This window comes from Berghia stephanieae, chromosome 11 (assembly GCF_034508935.2).
Source record: "Berghia stephanieae isolate SIO BIC M18660-M18661 chromosome 11, UCSD_Bste_1.3, whole genome shotgun sequence".
Taxonomy (NCBI): domain Eukaryota; kingdom Metazoa; phylum Mollusca; class Gastropoda; order Nudibranchia; family Aeolidiidae; genus Berghia; species Berghia stephanieae.
The window spans coordinates 11,809,284-11,826,302 of record NC_088370.1 but is presented as its reverse complement, the minus strand read 5'-3'; the positions used below and the strand labels follow the sequence as shown (position 1 = coordinate 11,826,302).

Below are 17,019 nucleotides of genomic sequence, written 5' to 3'. Positions count from 1 at the left end.
CTTGGGTGCTCGAATTTCTTACGGAGAGAGCACAATATGTTCAATTAGGACAAAACATATCTTCCTGTATAACTACAAATACTGGTGCTCCTCAAGGTTGTGTATTGTCCCCTGTATTATTCACAATATACACGAATGACTGTAGAAGTCAAAACCTGAGTGTACCTTTAATAAAGTTTGCAGATGACACCGCTCTTCAAGGCCTCATAACAAATGGCAACGAAGTGGCTTATAGGCAAGAAATTGATAGATTTGTGTCTTGGTGTGATGCCCACCACCTAGAGCTTAACATAAGCAAGACAAAGGAGCTAGTGATTGACTTTAGGAGAGTGAAGGAACCGATAGAACCGTTAAAATTAAAGGACCAATTCGTCCAGCGAGTTCCTCACTACAAATGCCTTGGTGTAACAATTGATGACAGGCTCAAGTGGGATGAACACTTGAAAATAATTAGGCATAAGATGTGCAGACGTACATATTTTTTATCAAAACTCTCTCAGTTTAGAATAGATAAAACCCTCTGCACATTATTTTATAGAGCAGTAATCGAAAGTGTTTTGTCATTTTGTATAACAGCTTGGGGAGGCAATTGCTTAGCAGTGGAAAGGAACAAAATAAATTCAAATATTAAAAAATCTATTAAACGCTATATAAATGATGTTGACGATGTAGATCTTTTATACGAGAAATTTTGTATAAATAAAATAACTAAAATATTAAATGACCAGTATCATCCACTAAGACCATCAGTTATTATGTCAGAAAGAAGTGGTCGCCCTTTCTCTATTTCAACGAAAACAGAGAGACACCGAAAATCATTTCTGCCATCCAGTATTAGGCTTTATAACAACAAGCAATAATCATTTTATACAATTATTTCGCATTTTTACTTTCAAAAAAATGTAAATATTAAATTATTAATTTATTTGTTTTGCAATCTTTTCAATTTTTAATTTATAGTGACAGTTTTGACTATTTTACAGTGTTGAAATTATTCATATTATAAAGCGCAGCTCTGGTTATGGAGCTGCTCCTTTTATATATATACATCCTATTTCCATTGTATTTTTATCTTATTATGTAAATTATAACACGTCTGTACAAAAAATTTCCTTTTTGGGATGCAATAAAGTATTATTATTATTATTATTATTATTAGGACTTTCTGATCCGAAGTCGAGTGTCATACCATTAGACCACATAGCTGCACAAAACCATTGTGGTGTAATGGTCGCATCAGACCGGTAATCAGGTGTGAAGTTCAATCCCCAATCAATGTGTTACAGTATAAAAGCAAATTCTACAATGTGCGGCTATGTGGTCTTCTATTGGATTGGAAGGTCCTGGGTCCGAGCCTCGCCCGCGCAAAGTTGAGTCCTTGAAAAATACTCTTTACTCACATTCTCTCACTGTACTCAGGTGTAAAATGAGTACCTGGCCGTCAACAACGTTGTCTCTGTCGGAAAAAATTTGTAATATTGCCTAACAGGCGTCATATCTCATTCTACATGTTGCTGTTGGTCAAAGACCCTTTGTAAAGCGCTTTAAGCACATTTAGTGGATATTACGCAATATAAAAGCTCTAGTTTTTTTTAATGCCAACCAATTTTGGCAGACTTCGTGTTGGTACAATAAAGGATGTTTGATTGTTTTTAAGGGTTTTACAGTCCTTGCAACTCATTTAGGTTATATCAGCACCAGTAAAAAGGAAGAAAATGGGAAAGTAGAAAGTTCTAGAAGTACAATTAAAGTACTCAAGAAAATATAAGACAAAGGGGAATTGGTTCAAATAGGGAACAGATGTATATTCCAAGAACACACTATCAGTGTACTTGGTTTGAGATTACCTAAATGCTTCATCCAGACACAAGCACAGGTTCCCACTAAGAGGAACACATTCAAATGTTTACAAATCATATAATGTTTAAAACAAATAATACAGTGCATAATAGAGGCAAGACAAAAAATATCATCTCTCAAAACTATACATTTGATTGCTTCCAGCCTCCCAGCCAGATGTCCGGCCAGGACAAAACCAAGTGATCTCAATCCAAGACAAAGACAGAAAGCAAGTTGGAAAACAGATATAGGGGGCTAGAAGACGCAGTTAGTGCCTCCCTGCCCACAATGGAGATCAGGAACCCCACCCAGACAAAAAGGACGCTTAACAGGCAAATAGTATAACTGTATGAAGCAACACATTAGGGTCATTTCAGCGTCTGTAAAAAGGAACTGGGATAGTTTAAAATTCTAGATTTACAATTGAAAGCATCCATGAAAAAGTAAGACAAAAGGGAATAGTTCATATAGGCGACAGATGTAGATTCCAAGAGCACATTATCAGTACTTAGTTTGAGACCACAAAAAAGTCTCATCCAGACTCAAGCACAGGATCCCACTAAGAGGAATACACTCAAATGTTTACAAATCACATTCAAAACAAAATATAATAGCACATGACTGAGAGATGATTTACAAGGAACAAAAAAATCGTCTACCAAAACTAATACTACCACATTTGACTGTTTCGCCTGCAGCAGAGGACTCAGACCAGGGCCGCGACAAAACCAAGTAATTTCATTCCAAGTCAAAGACAGAAAGCAAGCTGAAAACCAAGTATTAGGGGATATAAGACACAGGAAAAGACTTCCTTGCTTACCACGAGAAGTCAAAAGACTCCACCCAGCTATTTAAATCTAATTAACCCAAATACACAATCACTACTAGGTTGACAGAAACATCAGCCCCCCACCCCCCAATCCTAAACCAAAAAAAGAAAAACAAAAAAAAACAATAGCTTCAGTTCCTTTGCTCGAGCTATGAGAGCTCAACCAACTATCCCCACTCTTCCCAATAAAAAAATTAAACGGATCATATTTTGGCAATATCATAAATATTTATTCAAATAATCCAAAATATTATGAAAAAAAAACAAAAACATTAATCTTAGACAAAAGATTTCTTTTAAAAACGCAATTGCATTTCATATTGAATAAAAACCAAAGGAATAATAGATCACTATCTAAAACCAGAAATAAAATGCACAGTCAGATGGGCAAACAGTTTGATGAACTTAAAAAAAAAAAAACCCAGTAAATGAATGATTATGTGACAAATATCCACATCAGCTCTTTATAACAAACGTTCTTGTCATTCCCTCTCTCAAGTAATTAGATGCGACAGACGCACACACAAACACACACATACATACACACACTCTTACACATGCCCCACACTACTTGAATACGACAGTGTGCATCATAGCACCCAAACACTGCACAATGTTCTTTGCCATGATCACATTAACTTCCTCCTCCAGATGGCGCTTGGGGTCTTGTTTACCCACGTGTTTGATGGCCAGCTGTTCTGGTGTCATAGTCTCCTCCTCTTCCAATGCCTGTGTGGATAAATTGTTTAAACTATCAAAAACAAAAACCAGCAACAACAACAAAAAAAAAATAATAAAAATAATTTCCCTTTATTCATCCCCAAGGGGAAATTTGTCTTCAGGGTCTATCCAAAGGGAAGACTGAAATAACCCAGGCATCAGCCGCAGTGCAACGCTGCAAAGTGAACTAGGGCGAGGTGACTTACTCAAGGCCACACAGCGAGGCGGGTGATCGAACTCGGTAACTTTTGGGTAAGAAGAAAAGACCGTGCCGCTTAGCCACGCTGTCCCATAAGGACACAATCAAAACATGAGGAAACATATGTGGAAGATATGCCGGCCAATTGTGCGGCTATGTGGTCTAGTGGTATGACACTCGCTTTCGGATCGGAAGGTCCTGGGTTCGAGCCTCGCGCCCGGCGCACAATTGAGTCCTTGGAAAAGACTCTTTACTCACATTCTCTCACAGTACTCAGGTGTAAAATGAGTACCTGGCCGTTAACAGCGTTGTCTTCGTCCGAAAAATTGTAATATCGCCTAACAGATGGCACGTCCCGTCCTACACGTTAAATGTTGCTGTTGACCAGGGACCCATTGTAAAGCGCTTTGAGCACATTTTAGGGATATTGCGCTATATAAAAGCTCAATTTAATTTATTTAATTACCTATAAGCTTACAAACCAAAAAGAGGAAATGGGGATGGATTAACCATACACTTAGAAGCCTAGCTTACATACATGATTACCAAACAGTCCAATAGCTAAAGTCAGTTTTAGCAAAATCTCTTTCTTTCTGCTTTGATTTCTTTCTTGTTTTTGTAAATTTGAAAATTTGATAATATTTTCATAAAACTTCTTTTCTTCTTTGGTATTTAAACACCTTGATAGTGTTTTCATGGGGGGAAGGGGGGGGGGGGGCAGTAGCTCGGATGATAGAGCACACTTCACAATCAAAGGGACCAAGATAGATCCTGGGTGCAGTCATGATTTTTTCTGACCCCCATGTCCACCCAGCAATGATTTGGTAGCTGGGTCAGTTAGACCTGGTGGAAAACACTTTGTGATAGACTAGCGCCCTATCCAAAGGCTAGTAAGCAATTGCTATTGTTCATTTCACGCTATAGAAACCGAGAGACTCCATGGACCTGATGGCTCTGAGGGACTACTTCGTAAACACCATTTTTTTAAACGGCGCTTAGGCCCTGACAATAATATGCAAAATTAACACTTTATTCTAGTGAACAGCTGGACATAAACACCTTAAAAATTGCATACTTCTACAAAACGGAAACGGACCAACAAAAGCCACACATAAAATCACCAAAAGATGAGAAATATTGCTAAATCTATTTTTTTAAAAGAAAATTAACCAAAACAAAAAGACTTAATCATCACCTTGTGGTAGTTTTTGGCCAGTTCTAGCATGTCTCCTACAGATTTCTCGTTGACAGAACAGTGATCTGAATAGTTCTGGAGCTGTAAACCATCCACCCAGCTCTTTTTGTGGAGATTTAAAAGCATCTGGGGGGAAAAGAGAGAAATGTTAATGAGCACATATACAAGCTAGGAACTACTTGGAGATTCAATAGGTGAAAAATAAAAATCTCATTAAAAACAATTCGAAACGACCCATTCCCCTAATAATATTTCTAATTGTTAACAATTCAAAGGTTTACTTCTGGACAACTGCTAATATAAATCATACAGTTATTTCCAATTAACAAATTAAAATAGGTAAAATCAATGATAAAACAAAGCAAATCAACCACAGCACTCCCCCCCCCCCCCCCCCCCCCCCAAAAAAAAACCCCACTCATTTGACTAAGTGGGCAACAACTATAACAAAAGCAATTCCTATTTCAGAAAACAACATAAAGCAATAGGAAGCAATCACAATTTAAGGATGTAATAAGTTACCAAACAATACAAAAATCATCCACATGTTAAGAACCGAAAGACAAAACAAAATTAAAAAAAAATAAATATATATATATATAGAAGAAGGAGAAGAAGAAGAAGAAGAAGAAGAAGAAGAAGAAGAAGAAGAAGAAGAAGAAGAAGAAGAAGAAGAAGAAGAAGAAGAAGAAGAAGAAGAAGAAGAAGAAGAGTGAAGAAGAAAAATAATAATAAAAGAAGAGTTAGGAATTGAAACCAGTGAGAATAGGAGTACCTTTTGTTCCAACTCATTCTTCCTATAATTGATGGCGATTGAATAGTAATGTCTGTTGAGACCATGGATCAAAGCCTGGAAAGAGACAAAAGAAGGGTGAGATAGATGTTCAAAACGTTATCACATTGGGATTCCAATAGCTCAGTTGGTAGAGCACTCGCTTCACACACAGAGGGACGTAGATCGTTCCTGGGTGCAGTCGAGATTTTTTCTGACCCCTCTGTCCACCCAGCAGTGATTAATTAGGTAGCTGGGTCTGATAGATCTGGTGAAAAGTACCTTGTGATAGACCACTTTCCACCTAAATTTTGGTTTAAAAATATGAACCTGGGACAACTTCTTTTTTTAAATTCAGAATTTGACCAGATTTGGTTATTAATTTAATTTTTTCTTTTTTTACACATGACAGGCAAACTCACCTGAATGGAAGGTTTGTTGAGGTGGCCAAGATTGGAGGTTGTCTGTCTGGGTTCTTGACCAAGCACCACCATATTGGGGTTGATCAGTCGGAAAGCGTCTATGACAACCTGTGACAAAAAAAAAAACAAACAACGTACAAATCCATAAAAACCATAATAAGACAGACAAATAATGACTTTGACAACCGGTGAGAAAATAACGTACAAATCCATAAAAATCATAATAGGACAGACACCAGTGATGATACTCACAAAAAGTCAAAAAGGAGGAAAAGTCTCGGAAAAACGGAAAACTCACCTAGAACATTCTTGCACCACAGGAAAGTAGGCAGGATGACTTCTTTTGAGTACATGAAGAGTACTAGTGTGTTTTGGGCCTCTTTCTAGGTGGGGGCCCAACCTGTTTGGATTGCTTCTTTATATGAAGCTTATAGGCTGTTTTAATTGCCTTCTCCCGGACTGCCTTTGCTTGCTTTTTTGTTTCCACCTTTACAACTGCTTGATCAAACATTTGTCTTTTTCTTTCCTTTTCCTCTTTCTGTTTTTGCAACTCAGCATGATACTTGCTGCGAGATTTTTTAATGCAACTTATCAGGACAGGATCAATTTCACTGTGATCTATGTCTTTTCTTTTGAAGCATTCCAGGGCAGTGGCATTCCTTGCTTTCAAAGAATACTTCACCGTCTGTATGGCAGAGAATGTTGAAATATTCATGTTGGCGCAGTGGCGATGAAGCCCCGCAGCTGGATCGTTCAATTTTAAAACGCCCGGAGTCCAGTAAAAGGATGGCATTTTTTATATATATATTTTTTTTTTAAAAAGGAGGTATTTTTTAAAGATTTATTATATAAAAAAAAAAAGTAAAAGGAGGAAATGAAGGAAATATCCGCGGATCAAGGATCTGAGGAGGAAAACCGAGGAAAGGAAAGAAAACCGCGGATTTCCGCGGATCCGCGGAAAAGTATCATCACTGAGACACATATAACCAATTTTTGCCATCTGAAACTATAGCATGGCACAAAAGATTCTGACAAAGACAAAACAAAACAGAAAAAAAGAACTGTGATCAAAATGCCAGGCGACTCTACTCTTACTTTAAAATGACAGACATATCTGACGCCAATATCTCTAGTGTCTTAGGATCAATCTCCCCCCCCCCCCACCCCACATAACTCAAGCCAAACACTAAAGTGCACAGAGCCAAGGTTACAAATATTCTAATCCCATTAAGTTGTGAATTCTTTGAAGACAAAAGAGACCAGATCCACCAATTGAAATTAATTGTGTATCCTATTCCTATACAAGTCAAGATGAGCAATATTGGCGATATTTGTAGGTAGTGTACGCTTGGCATCATTGGAAGTATAACGGACCAACACACAAAAGTATATGTATCCTTTAACGTTTATAGTCTGATTAAAAAAGTTTAGTGAGAATTACTCATAAACGCGGATGGCAAAAAGCAATAACAAAGCCCTGAGTGATGTCAACTTCATACTATTTATAGATACAATTCTAAACAAGACAACCTGATGTAATTTGTGAAAATCTTAATTTCTTATTATTTATTTTTTAAAAGGCATCAATCAAAAGCGAACCATTTCCTCATCAATAGTCATTCTCTAGCAAAATTTAGTCTCCAAAATAACAAAAGGCGAGTCTAGATACACACAGCAAAAAGGGAGAAGAGGGGAGGAGGAGGAGGAGGAGGGCAAATAGCTCAGTTGGTAGAGCACTCAATTCATAGTCAAAGGGGTCGCCAGCCAATATCAGTCCATGGTGGAATAGAAATTCTCTGCCCACCTTACCACCCAGCTGGGTGTATTAAATCTTATGGAAATAACTTTGCAATATAGTCTAAGGTTCTATCAAAATAGTAATAAACAATTGCTACCGTTGTCAATGCTGATAGTGACAAAAGTTGAAAAACGGAGGGACATTTTGAACAATTGCCTAAACGCCCCATTTTTACTGCATGAACCACCAGCTTTAGACCAATAGAGATAAATTACCACTGATTCTCTAGCTAATTCCTGAAGTGTGGGGAAACTGCATGTTCCGCACACATCAATTCTCTCACTGACAATAAATTGATTGAAAAGGGGGGGGGGGGGGGTGTAATTAGGTTAAACGGGGGAAATTCCTCATCTGACTTCAAAAATCGCAAAATTCCACGGATCAAAGCAAAACCATCAGCACTGTGTTGTTTATTGTTACACAAAATCAGGATACTCCTACTCAACCAGACCTGCCAACTCATTTCACATTCCAAAAGTGGAATCAGAACACCTGAAAATAAGAATTTGAGACAAAAAAAAATAGGAATTTCACCTCTTTCCCCCCCCCCCCCCCGCTTACTTGATCTTTTTTTATTCTTACCACTATCAGCACTTTTGAAAATCGGAATTTTAGAGACAATGGCGGAATAGTACAAAAAAGATGAGTGAAAATAGGAATGATTCCACCAAAAGCGGAAGGGTTGGCAGGTATGCTCAACCCTAAATTGCTCTGAAGGAGGACTACTTGGATAAGCCATATAAAAATCTCAGTAATACCACTAACCTTCCCCTTGACACTCTGGATGGGATCAACGACGACAGCCACTGCCCTCTCTGACAAAGCCTCGAAACTCTGCTGTGTATTGATGTCCACACCGGAGAGCCAGCAGCCAAAGCCAGGATGGGAATGGTACCAACCTACCACCATCTCTGGTCTGGTAAAAGACAAGAGAAGAAATTATAATAATAATAATAATAATAATAATAATAACAATAATAATAATAATAATAATGTACTTTATTCATCCAAAAGGACATTTTTTGTACAGACGTATAAAACGCCGACAATGATACATACATAAACCAGGGTGTCCAGCAGATTATCAGACTTAAAAATCCTACCTCCCCCCAAAAAATCCTACCAAGCAATTTAAAAGCAGGGGTGAGAATGACTGGTCACAAAAAAGGAGGAAATTTTTCATCGTGAAGATCATGACCCATCCATGCGACCATAACCTATAAATTTGAATTTCACTCAAATTTACTGAGATACAATCCAAAATTTGTCTTGCAGCAAATTCTGACACGACTCGGTGGAATTTCAAAAGTTGAAAGTGTAATTTAAACATTTGGTGGTTGTAGTAGGGATGATGATGTGATGGTTGTAGTAGTAGTGGTGATAGGGATGATGTGGTAGTAGTGATTGTAGTAGTAGTAGTGGTCGTATGGATGATTGTGTGGTGGTGGTTGTAGTAGCTGTGGTAGGAATGATGATGTGGTGGTTGTTGTAGTAGTAGTGGTGGTAGGGATGATGATGTGGTGGTGGTTGTAGGGTTTATCATGTGGTGGTGGTTGTAGTAGTAGTGGTGGTAGGGATGATGTGGTGTTATTTGTAGTAGTAGTGGTGGTAGGGATGATGTGGTGTTAATTGTAGTAGTAGTGGTGGTGGTAGGGATGATGATGTGGTGGTTGTAATCGTATTGGCGGTAGGGATAATGATGTTGTAGTGATTGTAGTGGTAGTGTGGTCTTAGAGATGATGATGTGATGGTGGTTGTAGTAGTAGTGGTGGTAGGGATGATGCTGTTGTGGTGGTTGTAGTAGGGTTGATGATGTGGTGGTGGTTGTAGTAGTTGTGGTAGGAATGATGACGTGGTGGTAGTTGTAGTAGTAGTGGTGGTAGGGATGATGTGGTGTGTTTTTGTAGTAGTAGTGGTGGTGGTAGGGATGATGATGTGGTGGTGGTGGTTGTAATGGTAGTGGTGGTAGAGATGTTGATGTAGTGGTTTTGGTGAGTGTTTTTTATTCAATGATGATAATAGCAATTTGTCAAATAGGAGGAAAATGTCTCAGTCTATAGATCAAACACAAGCAAGGTGTAAAAATAACAGGAACATAGTCTTGTATTAGTATTATTTAATACATTACTATATGTAGTATAAATCCATTCTTATTATTAGACATAAATTTACTTTTTGTAAACATTTAATGAATTGTCCTTTCCATATGTAAAAGGCCTACAATGCTATTCAAATAAAAGGCCAGAAAGTGTTGTTTTGTTTTGATTTTTATTTCATAAAGCAGGCTACAATATCTTTGTTACCGAAACATAGTGGTTATTCAGCTTAAATACAACCCAATAATTTCTCAAATTTAAAGCCATAGCCCAAAGGTAAAAAGAAAGAAGAGTAAATTAAGCCAATCACCATTGCTCTATTCTAATAATATATTATTATCTCTGTATAACCAGATGATTATAAGAAAGAGAGAGAGAGAGAGAGAGAGAGAGAGAAGAGAGAGAGAGAGAGAGAGAGAGAGAGAAGAGGAGAGAGAGAGGAGAGAGGGAGAGAGAGAAGGGGGGGGGGGGGTGTATTAAAAAGGCAATAAGTACCTACAACGGAGAAAAAAATCCAGGCCCATTTGCCCCTCCCTCCCCCTTCAACCATCAACCAGCTTATCAAAGAACACCATTGGTCTTCTGTATCAATTTTGACATCTGGTGCCATTCTGTCTGGCCCGACGTCATAAAAACGGGACCGTCACCAAATTTCAAGAGACTGAGCACAGGTGTCAAAATATGACACAAGACATAATGGTGATTTTGTGGTTTTGAGGAAAATGCTTGACACGGCAAAAAATCCGACCCGACCTCGGGTTCAATTATCCGACTTTTTCCTACCAATCCGACCTTAAGGTAAAAAATCCCACTTTATCCGACTTATCCGACCTCACTGGACACCCTGATAAACATAATATACGTAAATATAATGTGGTAAAGTAAAATTTGGTAATAGGTATAGTCATCATCATATCTTGTCGCGCCAGTGAGTCAGCCAGTCCCGGGCAGTCTGGATGCATTCCCTCAGGTCAGCATTGGTGCAGTGAGGTCCCAGCGAGCATTCAGACAGGATGTGGACCATGGTCTGGCTGGGGTGACCGCATGGGCATTCAGTGCCCGGTGAGATTTTCCATTTAAAGAGGTTGGTGGCAGTGTTTCCCACCTTTGCTCTAGCTCTGTTCAACGCCACCCATTCTTTTCTCTTGAGGTCTGTGCCTGCTGGGAGCTTTTCTGTTGGGGGCTGGAGGGCATCGTTTGCTGTCTTGTCCCATTCTACCCATTTGTCCAGGCGGGAGAATGCTGAGTGGTCTGGGTGAAGGCTCTCTACTGTGAGGAAGCTTTTCCTTGATTTGAGCCTGCTTTTGGGGCAATTGTGGTCATGAAGGGGTGTCTCTGGTCCATTTCCTGTTTGTATTTTTGTATTTGGGCATGAGTTTCCCTCCGGATGTGTGGTGGGGCTATTACTGCTGCACGGTAGACCAGTGGTAATGGTGTTGCTCTCAGCTGGCCCGTTATGATCCGACAGGCGTTGTTGAGCTCGGGGTCTAGCTTGGAGGCATGGCATGATCGGGCCCATACAGCTGAGCAGTACTCCGCAGTTGAGTAGCTGAGGACCAATGCTGTGGTCCTTAGAGTTTTAGGGTCAGTTCCCCAGTTCATGTTTGTCAGCTTTCCAAGGAGGGCATTACGCGTGGACACTTTTGCCTTGGTCTTCCTCACGTGTTCTCTGAAGGACAGAGTCCGATCAAGCGTCACTCCGAGGTACACTGGTAATAGGTATAGTGTAATAATATTGGAGGCTGTAAGAATAATTACATAGCATAAATTTCAAGGGACACACAGATTATATAATTGTAAAGATATATTGATATCTAGTAAAGTGTTGTAAGCCTGTGACAAAAGCTGCGTCCCTAAAGCATGCCATGCATACAACTTCCATTAATGACAAAAGCGATCAATTCTTTAAAATACTTTTAAAATCTGTTTCAAAATTTTAGATATTCTTTCATCAGTTGTGATTTGGGTAATAATGTTATTTTCTGACCTTTCTGAATGGGTGGTGAAAAGCCAGCTGGGTTCACTAGGTCTGGCAGAAAGTACTTTGAGACTTAATTTCTTCCCCAAAGGCAAGTTTCACAAAATAATAATAAACTCTGGCTCTAGGAGCTTTGAAAATTAATAAAAGATATTCTGAGTACCAGGAGATATTCCTCTCCAGGGGAACTGCCGACCCTTCACACTCCAAAAGTTGGATAAAAACGTCAGAAAACAGGAATTTGAGACTAAAAATAGGAAATTGTTACGAACGGACAATACCCTCTCAAAATCGTCACCAAACAGGTGGTATTTTGGAACAGCTAGTAATGTGCTAACATGTGTTAGGTAATGGAATGGGGAAGGGACGGCAATTCATTTTCCTACTTACCCCCCTGTTAGAAAGCCTCCCCCCCCCCCCCCCCCCCCCCCCACTCAAAAAAAAAACAAAAAAAAAAAAAACCCAAAATAATCAGAATTTTTGAGATAATGGCAGAATGGCGGAAAGGTTGGCAGGTATGTATGTATGTTATAGGTATCCACATCTTATTGACATAAAAACTCAAATTGATTTTAATTTTGGTTCAATTCTCCTTAAAAGGAAATTAACAATCCCCCCCCCCCCCCCCTTACTACTTACTAATGCTCTTCCCCTCTCATTAAATTCATAAGAGAGGAAGAAGAAAAAGAAACATAAAAAGAAGAAGAAGAAGAAGAAGAAGAAGAAGAAGAAGAAGAAGAAGAAGAAGAAGAAGAAGAAGAAGAAGAAGTGTTGTGGTGTTTGCAAACTAGAGTGAGTATTTACCTTCCAGTCTGTCTGAGCATGTCTAACATCTTGGCTTGAAACACTGGATCAACAGCTTCTACACTCACACCCTTTGGAAGAAAATGAATAATGTATGGAAAAAATTATCAACATTGTTAATAGTCCATTAAATGTGAACATCATCAACTATTTTAAAACTCCAATGCTGGAAATGGCCATTGCTGAACCGAGTAAATAATAAAATTGCCGTGAATATCAACCTCCATCAAGAGTTATGAAAAATTTGATGAAAATATGAAGAAAATTTTATTTTTAAAAAAATGATAATAATAACAGCTGAAGAGCACAGGGGAGAGAAAGAACAGAGTCACATGCAGCTCAATGGTGTTTGGTCTAGTCAAAAAATGTCGAGCAATGATAAGTGTGTTAAATGACTGGATAGGTGAAAGTAATCATGGAAAATTCTGGTCCCCATGCTATCTCTGTGGGTAATGAACTAAACACACATTACCCCCCTGGACTCAAGAATGAATGAGTACTTGGCTATAGACAGTGATGTATGGTACAAGAGGGTTAATACAAAAACGGATGACTGGTCAGTACTTTATGATATGGAAATATGAGTTTATATGGTATGCTAGGGAAATAAATGAAACAATAGGAAGCGCTAATTTCGTACCTGATCTATTTTTTTTTTTAATTTTCATTATTTTTTTTATAAACATATTTTTCAAACTCGCGTACAAAATTTAAAGATATTATGATCACATATTATGAATGTTTCACATTGAAAAAGAAAAAAAATTCTCTGTAAAAATGGTAACCATCCCCTGAAATATAATCTAAAATATATATACAACTGTTCGCGCCTCCCCAGCCAAAATCAGAAAGTGACTTCAATTCAAAACAAGAGCAGAGCAGAGACTGACAAATTTCATTGATTGCACTGAAAACACCTCTCTCTCAAATTAAAGATAACAAATGTATAGAACATTACTTATTATCACGGAACACCCTTATCCCTCTCCTTACCGGCTATGTTCAGAATTTTCCTCAATCCACCCAACACGAAAATAGATTTTTATTACGCAAACAGGAAAGCAACAATCACATTCTAAAAACATAATATTATTAAGCAAATTTAGCCCTTCAAACAGTTTCAAGGTTTTAAAGCCATGTCAAAATAAAAATTATTTAAATTTTGTGATGTAAAATTGAAATCAGAATGAGAAATTATTGGTTTTATCGTAACGAATGTGACAATTTTCCTATGGTTGGTAAAGAAAGGGTTAATCAGTAATTCCATATCCCTGAATAACCCAGAAAAATGACACCCAAGCTTTCAATCACAATGGACAATAATACCCAAAGCAGATGTGAGCTGAGAATCCGGAATCGCATCAATGTGGAGGCAATCGCTCTAGCTCTTATATAGTTAAAAATAGTTCTATTACACAGCAGAAAAAGAAAAAGAAAAAAAAAAAATAAAAAAAAAAGAAAAGAAAAGAAGAAGAAAACAAAAAATAAAAAAGTTCTATTACACAGCAGCCAAATTTTCAAAGGAAGAGCTAAATCGGGACACCCATATGTACAATACTGTCATGACCTAAAACAGGAGTATGCTTGGACCATTATATAGTATAATCTAGATGAAAAGCCTTTTTTGCTCTTTATTTTAATTTGCTAGCCAAAAAAGCATAATCCTGGGACATGTAAGGCCATTTCCATACTTAAAACAGCCCATATTTTCTTTTTAAAATATTCTCCAGACTGTCAAATCAGGACAGTTGGCCGATATGCTATATATAATTCTAATGCAATCATTAACTTACAGTTCCAGACTGTGGCATAGCAAAGACGTCGATGACCCTGACTGTGTAGTCATCAACAAACTCTCCCAGCATCAAACCCATCACTTCCATGGGGACACCTGCACGACCGTGCTTCAACATCTTGAATGAAGAAAATATTAAATTGAGAAATTAAGGAGCTGGTACTGGTGTAATATAAAGATCTGAAAAATGTGTATGAAAAAGTGCCAGACAAGGCAAGAAAAGAAAAAAAAGAGAAAAAAACTCCTCAAAAAATCAATCTCCCTCAAGGAAGACCGATCTTTTGGGATGATTTTTTTTCTTGTATTTTCCTTTCTTGCCTTGTCTAGCACTGTTTCGTACACATTTTTTCAGACCTTTGAATGGAGGAAAGAGAGTACGAGCAGAACTGTAAGCAACATATTGCTTTTAACATACAGACAAGGAAAAAGCAAATAAAACCAGTTATGAAAATCTGTTTAACTATAACATAGCAAAAGTTTGTAATGAGAAATAAACCTCAACAGCAAGATTGAAAGTACGATATATTTTATCATTAATAATTATTACTTCACAACACTTCAGCAGTTTATATTGTTACAACTTTTAAAAAATATATTCATTGCTAAGTTAAACAAAAATAGGCTTAAAGTGTAAAATATATGTATTTTTCACATTTGGCGCAATGCAAAAAAAAAAAAACTCATGATGCTTTACTGTCATTCACTTCTAGAACAAAGTACCTTGAGTAGAGCGAGAGACGAAATGTAAACCTGTTCTGCTGTATCAACAACCGGGGCATCAGTTGGTGGTGTACCCTGGTAGAAAAAAAGACATTAAATTTTATAAAAATTGACTGAAAAATGAAAAAAAACAGTGTAAATGATTAAATACACTTATCCTTGAAATGAAAGATAATGGAGGTACCAATTCCTTTTTTTTTTTTTTAAATGATCTACAATGTGCTCCCAGCCCAAAATGGAAATCTTCTGAAATGTAATGTAAGATAATGGTAAGATACCAGGTTAGTTATATCATGAATAGTGACGATTCATCAATGGTACTCTTATCGTCTGATGAATGAAAAAGTGAGACACACATTTCCCTCAATTCAATTCAAAATAAATCCACATCTTATTCAGCATATCGATGGCCCGTTGATCAAACCTCTGAAGTAGCCTCCCTGCGATACTATACTTCAGAGGTTTGATCAACGGGCCATCGATATATTATTTCAAACTAAAAGTGTCAGAAGAAATGCTAAAAACCATAATAGCATATTTTCTACTCAACTACTGGTGACAATTCCTAATTTGCTGCCCTGACTGAATATCAGCTATAAGAATAAATGTTATCATTCATTTGGGAAGAAAAAAATTGTAATTCCACCCCACCCCCTCAAAAAAAAAAAACGTGTAATCCAACATGATTCCCTTTTCAATAGTAAAACTAAATACCGTTTACAACAGTGCTGTATAACTATATAAATAATCCTAACCTCATATTAATTCAAGGAAACATTTAGTCCCAAAAATAGCACAGACTTCGAGGTCACTGGCTCAACTCAGGAGCGAGCAAAAGTTTGCACATCGACAGTACTTTGTGGATTTGAGAAACCGATGGCTAAAAAAAGCAGTTGATAGCACAATATTCGGCTCTAGTTTTTTAGTTTTTAATAATATATTTCTTTTTGAATGGGGATGGGGGGGGGGGGGGGGGGGAAGATTTACTACTTTTCAGAGGACTGAAGGTAGATCGATTTTATTGCAATACTAGTTGGTCAGAACTTTGAAATATTGTCAGAGGATTTACAGGTCTAGGGAGTTGTTGAGTATCTAGTTGAATATTCGGAAATTATCTCTCAAAATCAAAATAAAAAGATTTGAAAAAAAAATGTTTTAATTACCTGACCCATCCCAGGAACTCTACCTCCAAGACTCAGTAATCTGTCCATTGTGCTGTGAAAACAAAAGTAAATAAAGTGAATTTTTTTTATAGAATTCTAATTTGAGAATCAGAAACCGGAGGAGAGAAGTTAAATAACGTGTATAGCAGCAGTACAGACACTTGGACTTGAAACTTAATAATTTAATAATTTGCCAATTTTCAGTCATCTTCATCTTCTCTCGCCTTCTCCAACCCTTTCTATCATCATCATAGTAGAAAGTCAAAAAAAACTCGTTACTTGCAGATTCCTTCTGTATACAGAGAAAAGATTGTGGTTTGAATCTGGCAAAAAAAAAAAATATCCCTAATCTTATGAATTTCTTACCGATAAAGCCAAATAAACTGTAGAACTGTGTACAAACAATAACAATGAGAATGAAATTTCCTTACTCACCGACAGGAAGTAGGTTGTTATATTTCCAGAGTGGTTGATTTACCATGAAATATCTGTATACACAGTCAACAATAAATGACTAAAAAGTGGATAAAATTATTTTGTAAGGCTAAAATTATTCATTAACAAAATTAGAACTCGGTATTTCAAAGAGACTTTAGTAATATTCTACAATATGTTAGTATCTAATCATAGTTGTGTAAATTAAAAGCTTATTCTATTTGACCGGCGAGTTTTTACATTCTAAGCGAGCT

At 37.4% G+C, this 17,019-nt stretch overlaps 1 protein-coding gene across 2 annotated transcripts; it reads right to left on the bottom strand.

The window, feature by feature from the left end:
- Positions 1-2,876: 2,876 nt before the first annotated feature.
- LOC144957209 (26S proteasome non-ATPase regulatory subunit 14) lies at positions 2,877-16,847 on the bottom strand. Of its 2 annotated transcripts, none has more exons than XM_078888261.1 (10): positions 16,766-16,847; positions 16,331-16,382; positions 15,168-15,242; positions 14,446-14,565; positions 12,653-12,723; positions 8,540-8,690; positions 5,977-6,084; positions 5,558-5,632; positions 4,783-4,908; positions 2,877-3,397 (listed from the first exon to the last, which is right to left on the bottom strand). In XM_078888261.1, exons 2-10 carry the CDS (start codon positions 16,376-16,378, stop codon positions 3,236-3,238), a joined length of 936 nt encoding a protein of 311 aa, XP_078744387.1. In that variant the 5' UTR covers positions 16,379-16,382; positions 16,766-16,847; the 3' UTR covers positions 2,877-3,235. The 2 variants fall into 2 exon arrangements, with proteins under 2 accessions (XP_078744387.1, XP_078744386.1); XM_078888260.1 differs by having other exon boundaries at positions 16,697-16,778.
- Positions 16,848-17,019: the final 172 nt, after the last annotated feature.

Coding starts and splice junctions, on each gene's coding strand:
- LOC144957209 (XM_078888261.1), bottom strand. CDS start 16,378: ATGGACAGATTACTGAGTCTTGGAGGTAGAGTTCCTGGGATGGGTCAG. Junction 12,724..14,445: donor CTATGCCACAGTCTGGAACT/GTAAGTTAATGA, acceptor TTTCTTCCAAAG/GGTGTGAGTGTAGAAGCTGT. Junction 5,633..5,976: donor TCAACAAACCTTCCATTCAG/GTGAGTTTGCCT, acceptor GTCTCTTTCCAG/GCTTTGATCCATGGTCTCAA.